The sequence below is a fragment of the Prionailurus bengalensis genome, chromosome B2, assembly GCF_016509475.1.
Source record: "Prionailurus bengalensis isolate Pbe53 chromosome B2, Fcat_Pben_1.1_paternal_pri, whole genome shotgun sequence".
In the NCBI taxonomy this organism is placed as follows: Eukaryota; Metazoa; Chordata; class Mammalia; order Carnivora; family Felidae; genus Prionailurus; species Prionailurus bengalensis.
The window spans coordinates 68,157,536-68,169,721 of NC_057349.1; the positions used below are offsets into that span (position 1 = coordinate 68,157,536).

The 12,186-nt window shown below is 38.6% G+C and overlaps 2 protein-coding genes across 3 annotated transcripts in view; one reads left to right on the forward strand and one right to left on the reverse strand.

Annotated features, from left to right (window-relative positions):
• Window positions 1-2,619, forward strand: part of MYO6 (myosin VI) — a 147,702-nt gene extending 145,083 nt beyond the window's left edge. Inside the window, exons 36-37 of the mRNA XM_043591857.1 lie at window positions 76-294; window positions 816-2,619. Coding sequence (XP_043447792.1) covers window positions 76-294; window positions 816-1,015 — 419 coding nt within the window. The 3' untranslated portion in view covers window positions 1,016-2,619. The remainder of the gene's footprint in view (window positions 1-75; window positions 295-815) is intronic.
• Window positions 2,620-8,286: 5,667 nt separating this feature from the next.
• Window positions 8,287-12,186, reverse strand: part of IMPG1 (interphotoreceptor matrix proteoglycan 1) — a 140,164-nt gene continuing 136,264 nt past the window's right edge. For both annotated transcript variants that reach the window (XM_043591861.1, XM_043591860.1), the window contains 2 exons: window positions 9,813-9,885; window positions 8,287-8,450 (listed from right to left, as the gene is read on the reverse strand). In XM_043591861.1, coding sequence (XP_043447796.1) covers window positions 8,373-8,450; window positions 9,813-9,885 — 151 coding nt within the window. In that variant the 3' untranslated portion in view covers window positions 8,287-8,372. The remainder of the gene's footprint in view (window positions 8,451-9,812; window positions 9,886-12,186) is intronic.

A 12,186-nucleotide genomic window follows, 5' to 3' on the forward strand; every position in this document is an offset into this window, starting at 1 on the left:
ATTTTAGGAGTAAAGGCTGTTTGCGTTCTCCCCTGGGCTGCTGGTGTAACTTCCCTTGCTTGTTCTTTGTAATAGCTCAGCAGAACCCAGCGTCTCAGCTTCCTGCCAGGCAGCAGGAGATCGAAATGAACCGACAGCAGCGCTTCTTCCGCATCCCATTCATCCGCCCTGCTGACCAGTACAAAGACCCGCAGAATAAGAAAAAAGGCTGGTGGTACGCGCACTTTGATGGCCCGTGGATTGCCCGGCAGATGGAACTCCATCCTGACAAGCCGCCCATCCTGCTTGTGGCTGGTGTGTGTGAGTCACGTGGAAAAAGGATTATAAACCCTCTGAAGGAAACAGCCTAATATACAATATTAATAATCCATTAAATTTCAGGACTGAGGGATGGAGTTTTGCAGTTAAATTAGACTTCCAGTTACTTGAGGATTAATTTATGATGTGAAATTGTTTGGATTAATTATGTCCTCGTAGAACACATAGAAACTTGTCTGTGTCCTTAGAGCCTTATCATTGGTATTTAATTATATCAGTTGATTTATAATTGTTTAAAGAAATGTAGCATTTTTATTAAGGTTGATAACGTGTTTGATCAACTGCAGTGTTAGTACTTTCTGAAAGGGTCCTTGGTGGAAGACAAATTTAACTTGTTTCTGGTGAACTTATTAAGGAGATTTCTGTCTTAGAGGAAGAAGACAAAGTTTTAAAAGTTCTCAATTCTGTGAGAATTGGTAACTCTTTCAGGTATAAAGTCTATAATAAGCACCTCTAAAGAGATACATGCTTAATTCTCTGATGTCTCACCTGCGCAGGGAAGGATGACATGGAGATGTGTGAGCTGAATCTTGAAGAGACAGGCCTGACTCGAAAGCGTGGTGCTGAGATTTTGCCAAGACAGTTTGAAGAAATTTGGGAACGCTGCGGAGGTATCCAGTACCTCCAGAATGCAATTGAGAGCAAACAGGCGAGGCCCACGTATGCGACGGCCATGCTGCAGAACCTGTTAAAGTAGATGGTGCACCTGACCTGACGGCTGGGAGCCAGGCTGGGGCACTAAGTAGGGTGTGTGCCCCCCGAGATTTGACCTTTCTGTGACCGTGTTAGAACTGCTGATACAAAGTGAACAGATTTTATTAATCATGGCTTTTTGTTAATTTAAGGTAAATTATGGTAGTGAACTTGGGACCTAAAAATTGTTTTCGTGTATCCAACTATAACTGTTAAACCTCTCCTCCCTCTAATACTGGTTAACACTTGGACAGATTCTGACATTTCTCATTCTTTGCCAACAGACTACCTGAAGTCCATTGTAATTGTTCTCTAGGAAAGGAAATGTTTTAAAAACTCAAAATACTGACTTTGCAAGGATGGCACAGAACCATATAACTGGAATAATGAAACCTTAGGTTAAATTTTCTTGTGAAAATTAAGGCACTTAATCAAGGCACTGATGCTTTGATCTGGAATGCTGTGTACTTTTTTAATTCACTTTTTCAGAAATTGATGGATATTTCCATTGAAAGTGGAAAAATTTTTTTCCTCCTGCTTTGTGGTGTGGCTTAGTTTGAGTAAAGCAATTCACCTGAACTTCTAGAATTCTAGAAAAGAGCCTGAATGTATTTGATGTACTCTGCGATAAAGAAGGTACTCACAGATTTATTTTTCTTTTGTATCATGTTTTGTTGCTATGTAAGAATATTTTCTTACAGTCCGTGGGCAAATAAAGGAAATTCAGGCCATTTCAGTGCTTAAAAGTTTTGAGATAACTTGTTTCATTTAGAAAAGGAAATAGGTTTTCGGTGGCAATGTGGCTTAACTGGACTGAATTCAAATTATTCTTTCAACTTCATCTCAGTTGCAATTTTTGTATCAGAATCTTGTCCAAGTTGTTTCGTATGATTTAAGCTAGTGTTCTGTTTCAAAATATCTTTGTTTTTGAAAATGTCTAGTGTCTTTTTTGGCCTTGAGATTTTGGTAATTATAGAACTGTTTTGTAAGCTTTGTAATTCAAAAGCCCAGTACTTGGTAATTGCTTATTTCATGTAACTGACGATTTAACTTTTTTCTTTGTGTGTTAGTTTTGATCAAATGTCAGCAGTTTCAAATTTAATATTTATGACGTTATATTAGGAATTTGGAGACAAAAATACATCATGGAGTTATGCTGATATAATGGTAGTGAGTCGTGTTTGTATTTTAGAATAAAATTAGAAAAATAAAATTATTCTCTGTACTTTTCCCCCTGATTTTTAAAGACCCTAGCCTTTGAAATGATTTCCAGTGATTGTTTTTTCTAGAAAGAGTACCTCAGTCAGGAAGATCTTTCCCAGCTGATTAGATTAATGCTTGTGAGAGCCACACACTTTTTTCTGAATTGTTTCTCTCATAAGATGTGTCTTAGTACAGAAATATTTATTTATTATGATACTGTGCAAATGATTGTCTCCTGTTAAAGAAATTAAATTGTCCTATCTGTGCTATTGGGAATGTGAATAGGATTATCTTTTGAAGGCTGTATTACTGTGGAGATTCACCCACCCTTGGGTTATTTGGTCCCTGTGATTGGTGCAGAAGGTCTGGTTACTGAAAATAAATGACCTGTTCTCTCTCTTCTCATCACTTGCCTTTAATTGGTGTTTTTATTTGTATAGGATAGTGAATGATGAGCTTAACTCGTAGCAAATAGAGTCCTTGAAGAAAATTTAATAACCAAATTGACTTTTAATGACTTATCCCTTTAGTACTGTTTTCAGAAGGAGTTTTATGTATCTCCTAGATACATTTAAGTACTAGATGAAAACCCATCAAACAGGTTAAAATTACTGTAATGAAAGAACTTAATGTTTGAAGAATTTGTAAGACACTTATCACAGCAAAGCACTGTTGCAAGTCTTTCATTTTTTATTTTAATAGCTAATAAAATTACAGTTTTAAGCTATTTTGTTGCTAATTATGTCACACAGCTGTCCTAGAACTTATCTATTTAAAGTTGTCTCCTGAGTTAATTTTGGCTACCAGGAGAATTGCCCTAATTCAGATAGATTTACAGTAACCTACATATAATAGATACACACGTGCACACACACACACACACACACACACACACACACACACATACACACACACACTCCCCTTTGCTGGAAAAATTTGGGAGCCTGTCAGCCTTTAAAAGAAGTAGCAGAAATGGTGTTCTAAAAGATGTGGATATGGCTGCTTTACAGTGTTCACAGTCAAACCCATAAACGTGTGAAAACTATAGGAATCAAAAGTCAATTTCTATTTAATGTCATTTGAATTGAGATTTAAAATTTGAAATTTCAACCAGTGTACTGTATATTAAGAACTAATCTCTTTTTAAAAAAATTTTTTGAATGTTTGTTTATTTTTGAGAGAGAGACAGAGCATGAGCGGGGGAGGGGCAGAGAGAGAGGGAGACACAGAACCTGAAACAGGCTACAGGCTCTGAGCTGACAGCACAGAGCCTGACACAGGGCTTGAACTCACGGACCGTGAGATCATGACCTGAGTCAAAGACGGACGGACACTCAGCTGGCTGAGCCACCCAGGCGCCCAAGAACTAATCTTCTCTTAATGGGTTTTCTTACTCAGTACATGTTCCTTCCTTAGTGTATACTTTACAAAAGTAGACATACATAAAATACTAAGAATGAGAAGGAAAAACTCAATTTGATTATAATGTAATTCCTAATTCCACTAACACATTTGAGATATGTATTATGAGCTATGGGTATGCACTGAGAGAAAGGAAGTTTCTTTAGTACACACATGTCAAGAGAACAGTGAATTTTCTTTGTTGTAAAGTTGAGTAGATGGCACCTTCTCAAAGGATTATGTGAGGAAAAAATAAAATAATGCACGTAGGAGTATAAGCCTACACAAGAGACATTCTATTGTAACTTACATTCTGCTTCCTATAATGTCTTTTTAATAGGTCATTCTTTCCTGTAACACAGTGAACACTTTTGTTTTGCAAACAACAAAGAAAATATAATCTTACATGGAAAATAGGTAGGTGGTATTTGTGGAAGCTTAGCTAGAGAATAGAAGAAACAGGCAGGAATAATAATGAGGATTAATTGTAGAGCTCTATTAATTGGATTTTTAAAAAAATATTTTAATTCACAGATTATTACTATGGTTCTCAGGGGATCCAGATACGTAGCTCTTTGGTTTCTTTTTGTGAAGGACTGTAAGAGTACTTGGATAAGTAGAATAAATATTTATTGAATGAATCATCAGTTAATACACTGTTAGTGGTTGGTTTGCCTCCTTTTACAGAGGAGGTAAAAGAAATCCAGAGGGATCAAGTAATTTAATTCTAGACCATGAACGAGATATAAATGTTTTTGCTCCAATCATGTGGAACAAAAAGAATAAAAAAAAATTGTTTTGAGTAGCCCCCTGTAGATTTACAAAGGGTTGTTCCTTTGTCATTCCACATCTCCAGAAGGTGTGACATATTCTATGTTTCATTACCAGAAATAACAAGTATTGAGAGTTTATTTCTCCCGGAAGACAAACTAACAAGGGAGGAGAAGGCAGAAGATACTAAAAATGAGAATAAGGACAAGTCGAGGGAACAGTTGTAACAATAAGGAAAGAGAAGAGGAACAGTGATGGAAGAGAAAGAAATGGGTCTTCCCCTGAAAACTCTACTTCCCCAGGTTGAACAACACTGATACATTTTAGGTGACAAAGCACTCCTGATCTTTGCTGAGTTTTAGAGTGAATTATATGTAATATAGAAGCAGAACCTGTGGTTATTAAAACTTGGGTCACAGTAGACCTGGTGTATAAATTCTTAGCATATAGAAATGGCACCGCCACACTGGAGAAGACGAGCAGTGAGTAGACATTCTGTGCGTAAGCCTCATGGAGGGATAGAGTTGGACAGACTCTGAGAGGTAGAGTCTACCCACGTCAGTACCAGATCATTGAATACAGTTAAGTTCAGTTCACATCAGTGTATTCTTCCTTCCCCATCACCAACTTAATAGATGAAGTAAGTTTGGTTGTCAGACTTTCCAGAAATCTTTCAAAAGATAATCAGGAAAAAAAAATGTACATTAAAATGAGAATCTTTAATCCTAATTTGTATCTATGCAGAATCTCACCTTCAGACCTCAGATTGGCTTATTGTCCATTTTCTTCTCACTTTTGAAAATCCATCTAATTGCAACTGTTAATTTGTCCTCATTTCCTTAAAAATGTATATCTGATTATTTCCTAAAATACTGATGTACTGGAAATAGAAATAATAAATGCCATCTATGTAGAACTTCCTCTTGCATCTTGTGCTTTTAATACAGTTACAGCGTGTTAACAATTATAAGCATTACATTTGTTGCCTCACGTCTCAGATGGAATCAATTGGAGAAGTCTGGGGTCCTGAGCTGGAACCCCTGTGCTAGATGGCTGTGGGAAGAGGCAATGGAACTCAGGTGACTGACTGGAATATCCTTGAGTTTTGGTCCTAAACTTTTATGGGTTTCCCACCCAGGGAACAAACAGGACTGACCATATGTGGTCTACAACTACTCACATTGACTATGATGAAGTTTTGGGGTAATGGGGGTTCATGGGGTCTAGAGCCAACGGCCAAGAAAGAATTCTTGAAGACCTCTTTGGTGCAAGAAAAGGTGATTTACTAGAGCGTGGGGGCAAGATCCATGGGCAAGAAGAGCTGCATGGGGTCATAACAGGTAACTCCTTATATACCCTCAGGTTGGGAGGGGGTCAGGGATAGAACAAATCTCTAAGGAATTTTGGAAGCAAGGTTTCCAGGACCTTGAGGGGCTAGCTGTTGCTAGGGAAACACCATTTATTACCTTTTAATAAAACCTCAGTCATGAGACCCCTAAGATGTATATCAGGGGGCTTGGAGTATGATTGCTAGCATATATCTTTGGGCAGTTGGGATAAAGGAAGTAGACTTACAGGATCCTTGAGGTTGGGATAATGTTAAGCCAAGATTGCCTTTTGCCCCCAGCAAAATATCATCATCGAGGAAGCTGAGCTCCTAGAGGGAGGTCAGTGGGCTGTAGGCAGTAAGGGAATTTGATTTTACATTTGCCTTAGTTTCCCACATTACCATGGCAAGCACTTAAATCCCTTTCCTTGGTTCTTGGGCAGCCAGGAGTGTCCGAGGAATATCACCCATATTCCACCTGGGGGGTGGGGGTGCTGTTAGACTGTATTTTGCTCCCAGCTTGCCCCACGCTCCCTCATCAACTAGAGAAAACCCAAATCTTGGCTACCTTTCCCCAGGTCCTTACCAATCTGTGACATGACAAAGGAAGTAAAATCTAGGGATCCAAAGAAGAGGCCTTCTTGCTGAGACTTTGAATGTAGATAGTCTCCATAGGCTACTTCCTGCCTCTCATTTGGAACCTAATGATCCAGGTGGGGTTTCTGAGAGTGCAGGTCAACAGCTCTTCTCTGGCTGGTTGGAAAAGACCAATCTGAAAAGTGGGTGATCCAGTGAGTAAGAGACACTGACTTCAAAGCAGGACCCTTTTTAACAGAATGAAGTGTTCGCCTACTTCTCTTTCCCCATCAAAAACTACATTCCTTACTCTTGTTAGAGCACAACTGAAATGTAGAGGGTGGAGGGCACATTATGAGGAGGTGATAGTGTTAGAATTTAATTTTTTCTCTTGATGGAATCGTTTTCAAGTGCTTTTGGTTGGCCTATCATGCTTCTAACAATCGTATTTTCCCTTGGGTTCCAGAGATAAGTGAGTAGGTACGTCTCCTACCACCGTTCTTTGTGGCACTTGATCACCATGTCACAGTTTGAATTCCTTCTCCCAAATCACAGGTCCTCACTTTAGGGGACGATTGGGGGTGGGAATAGGGTTGAGAGCCATGCATTTCTGAGGCCAACAGGAGTGAATTTGCAAGGGTTTGTAACCAGGAGGGGATACCACTTCCCAAAAGAATATGTCTTCATTAGGAAATACTTGTTTTTATTCTTGAAGTTTTACTGCTAAAATGGTGCTGCCAACGTTGAATATTTTCTCATCTTTTGGTAGCATTAAAATCATGCTTAAAATCATGTGTCATAATCCATAAAGCAAATCCAGGGAACAGCTACTAAAACACAGATCCATTTTATTAAAAATCTATGAATATAGTGCTTACATTTTATTGAAATTAAGGTTTTGCAGCAAATATATTAGTAGTGGAACATTTGAAATAGATACAGAGAAATCATTTTTCATTAAGTAGCACGTTTAAAAACTGACTAAACTGGATTACTTTGATGCCAATCTACCTGTGCACACAGCAAAGTTAATGTCAAGAAGTATTCAATAGAATTATTAAATTTTAGGAAGACAGTTCTCTGTGGTGGAAAATAGGAATTGGTTATGTCACAAAGTACAATGTAATTTTCCCCCCCAACATAGTGTCTTCCTTTAAAATAGCTTTATGCGGGGGGTGCCTGGGTGGCTCAGTTGGTTGAGCATCTGACTCTTGGTTTTGGCCCAGCTCATGATCTCACGGTTTTGTGGGTTCGGGCCCCACACTGGGCTCTGTGCTGACAGCATGGAACCTGCTAGGGATTCTCTCTCTCCCTCTCTCTCTGCCCCTCCACTCATGTTGTCTCTGTCCCTCTCAAAAATAAAGTTAAAAAAAAATAGCTTTATGTGGTAACAAGAAAAGTTAGATTTCCCATAGTATATATATCTGAATGCCAGTTCCTTTTTCTATTAAAGGAACAATTCAGAAATTATTGGCAACAAAACGATCTACTGTGCAAGCACTAATTTCTTGTAAAACTAGTGTGCCAAAGAACTGAAGGTGTGTGTGTGTGTGTGTGTGTGTGCGCGCGTGCGTTACAGACATTAAAGTGCAGAGCATATATACCCTCACCACTGTTTACATACTGGATACATCTGTGTTTCAGAGAGATCTGCATGTCCTTGCATACATGTATTTCACGTGCACTGTAACACATGAAGAGCTTTGCTTTCTGATATATTGTTCAGCCTCCCCAAAACAATAGGTAAGTTGCACTTGTAAATGATCTGTGAGTAGTGTTTTGAGGGCAGCTGGAAGCAAACCTGGTTTGCTGTCACGACTATCGGTCAGTGATTGTGTTTTGCGCTTTGATAATAAGCATCTTTTTTATGCGGAAATTATCAGTCATCAAGTTCACAATTCTTCCCTATTTGAAATATGGTGTGTGTTGTTTCTCAATGTTGACTATATGCCTGGATTCGGATGACCGGTAAATATGCCTGCCTGTGTTTTCAGAATTTTCACAGAGTGGACACAATTTTCCTTGAGAAAGCAATCCATTTCTCTTGAGACAGATTAAATTATAATCTGCATATTTTTAGTTCTTAATTTCCTTCCCAATCTTGATAGTTAAATTCTTCATATCCTTCAGCCAGTAATTCAGAATCTCTTTTCCTGATTATCTGGAAGAGAAATAGTTTCAAGAGCTTACGAAATGCCATCTGAGGTCAAATCAATATTTCATTCTAATATTGCCTCTGCTGGTGTTTGAAAGAGTATGCTTGCCATTTACGATATCTTCTTTGAAAGGTTTGGGGATGCCCTCCAAAATATTCCTAACTTTATAACCTAGTAGGAACGTATTCCATCTCTTCTTAAACCCATTTAGATTCTCAGGCTGAAGCATCTCTTAAAGCAGAGGGGGCAGTTTGTGAATTAAAGTCACCACCTTCCCTTCCAACCTCAGCAAACATGATTATTCCATGCTGCTGCTTCATTTGAAATGTGGTCCTTAAATCTACCTGGCACTCTAGGATTTACTTAGTGTTTGCTTCATCCTGGACATTTAATACAGACATGGTGTTTCGTTGTCATTTTATGGCTCAAGACTGAACTTCTTCTGTCTTTCCAATTTCCTTTGTTTCAGGAAATAAATACGGCACACATTATTCCCGTGTGCACCTGGCTACACGGAATTATGATTAGTATTTGGTGTGGTTGCCTCAGCATCCTTGATTGTATATTGATGGTAATAACTTGTTTCAAGTACAAGCTTTGATGTGTTTGTTTCCATCCAACACTATAGATCTCGGGTAGAGTGGGAACTGGCTGATTATCACTCATTTTTACAAAACATCAAAGACTAGGTACAATTTTTGAAACTAGGCAATTTTAGGATAAAAGTTGTCCAAGGTATTTTCTCAGAAGGTATGTTTTTTAATCTCTATATTTAACCTGGTTAGAGATAAGTTATTTCCCTTTGTAAAACAGAATTATTTTAGTCAAATAAGTTGGATGAATATTTTGAAAGGGATACCTAGGACACTGGAAGGAATATTTGAGGATGAAATTATAGGAATTTTTGAAGTTACCCATTGTTCACAAATCATGTGTCTTCTATATATTTCTCTACATAAATTTTTGCTTTCGCTCATTGTTTGAAATCAAAAGAAGATACAAGAATATGCATAAAATGATTCAGTTCCAAGAATATGAGTTATGAAAATTTCAATCTGTTGCAATGCATTTGATAAATGGCATGTATATTTTTATAAGAAAAAGTGAATAAAACACTTGGCTTATTTTTCTGTTATTTTATTATTTTGTCTACACATTTCAGATAATGCCAGCCCTCTGTCTCTATCTTCCTTGCACCAACAAACCCCCTTACAATACCCCCTGCCCTTACGTACTCAATTAAAAAGCCCGGCAAATAAAGGCAAAGTGCTCTTTCTTATCTCTCTTTAAAACAAGAGTCAGACCTAGAAATAGTTTAAATTTTCTTAAAAATTCAGTAAAACCAACATGTAAAAGTATTACTTTACCTTGTTATTTTGCTGACGTTGGAATTTTTTGACACTAGTTTTGTATGCTTGATTTTTAGAGTGACCTGGTGACCTACAAAAGAAAGCAAAAATATGGTATTTTATTTCCTGGGCTTATCAACATTGAGAGAAACTACAACTTGCTACTATTTTCGCTTTAAAATGATGACAACAATGAAAATGGATCGCCCATTTTTGCAGGTGCTGCCAGTGAGAGTTGAAGAAGTGTGCTCTCTGCTTCTGCCCCTGAGTCTCACCTCCCAGTTGGCTCACCGTTCTTGGGCAGCGGTCTCGGAAGGCCTGAACAGAGCTCGAGAGAAAGATGAGGGATAACTTCATCTCGCAAAAAGTGGAATTATTTCTTTTGTGAGTTATTTTTACAGTCATGAGTCGTGGTTGTTGAACAACAACCACGTGTAATGACATTTGTTTGTACAATTTAAAAACAAAAGTTACTTTATAATTTGATGTATATAATTCCACATTTTTTAACATACATATTATACAATTTCTGATGGTAGTGTATACACCTTTTGCACCTTGCCCTTTCCCTCTCTACATTATAAAATGGGTATAATATTTGGGGGATGTTCTGTGACATATATTCATTCCCTTATCAGTAAACTGTTTTCTTTCTCCCAACATTCTGTCCATAATAATTTCAGGGAAAGGCGTAGAGATGGTATCACTATAGGAGGAAGGAAGCTGCTATCCTGGAGGTGTAGTCTGAGGAAATAAGTTCCTTGTTCCTTCAGCATGTTTGGTTCCTACTTGCCCTGGTTGGGTGATTTGGAGGCTCTGAGAATACTAAGGGATGTGTAGGTGTGTGGGGTCAGAACTGAGAGATCACAGGTGAGGTAAATATGAGGATAGAGGCTTTCCACAGGGCCTGGTGAGGCAGGGAGTCTCCACCCCCCCCCCCACCCCCCCACTCCCCATACATCTAGATACCATCTTGGAGAAAGGATAGGAAGGGAAAAGATTTTTAAGGCTGATTATATATTCCAAAGGAACTGAGTTGCCTAAAGTGATTGCTTCAATTGTTAATCAGATGAAGTTTTAAAAATTGGATTGGACTATATTAAACTCTAACTCCTCCCTCTCTTGGCTCCTCCCCTCACCCCCACTCCTTCTCCATCCAGTGGAGAAAGTGCTGCTAAGGGAGTTAGGAAGAGCTACAAGAGATGAAAAATGGACCCCTCCCCCATCTGAGGTGTAGCAAGTGAGTAAATCTGGGATCTTACTGTAGTAAGACAAGTACTTCCTTATTATAAAACTCTCCTCAGAGATGTCACTTTGCATCATCATTTCCTTAATCTGGCTCCTGTATTAGGAGCCTATTAAATTAGGCCCATTAAGCTGAAGGACAAAGTGAAAAGTTTTAGATCTGAGGAGGAAAAGTCATAATTTATTTACTATTAGATCTAGATTTGTATTTTTGGAATATGTATAATAATTGTGATTAATGAAAGTCAAACTCATTAAGCTTTTAAAAAAGAGACCTTTGAAAATGAAAATTTTGTTTATTCTTGGGAGAATTTTTGTCAAGTTCCATACAACTGAATCTATCTACAGAACATCTACAATTGAAGGAAAGGAAAAACGTATGGAGTACAGTCATAAATACTGAATGGGGGAAAAGAAGGAAGAATAAAGGTGAAAATACAATGAATGAAGGCTTGGCAGTGGAATGACAAAGAAAACAAACTGAAAATGTTTGTTGTAACTCAATGGACTCATCTGTTCAGCAAGGCCCTTGCCCTCAGTACAATTTCCCATCTCTCCCTTCATTTTCAGGTAGACTAACAAAATCGCAGCTGAGTTTACAATTCTTGAGAGGGTGCTGCTTTCGGTGTTACATCACTTTCATGTCCTCCACCCATGTGCTTCTGCGTTTGGGCTTGCATTCCAGACAGGGAATCTCAGGTTGTGTTTAGGGGGCTGCCCTTTGTGGATAATCATCAACCAGCTCCAACCATGCTAGAGGCTGGGTCGTTTATCCCGAAGAGCGTCTAATTTATCCCTCACCTAAACCAGTGGATGTATTCTGATTATCCCCCTTATCTGAATGAGAAATTTGAGGTTTAATGTTGTCCAAGGTCACAACTAGTTGGGGTAGAGCTGGAATTTTAATTCCAAAGCCTCCAGATTTCATCACTGTCTTTGTCTATGGTTGATAAGGTCTTAAATTGTCATGTAAGTAAACCTCATATATGTAAACTGTCAGAGTCACATAAACAGTGGCATCCTGTGAGGAGCAGGAGGAGGTGGCAAGGATGCAGGGGGGCCCCTCAGCACCACTATGCTCAGGGGTCTTCCACGCTGACTGAGGCAGTGCGCGAGGGCAATGGGAATTGTCCTCATGCTGAGGAGA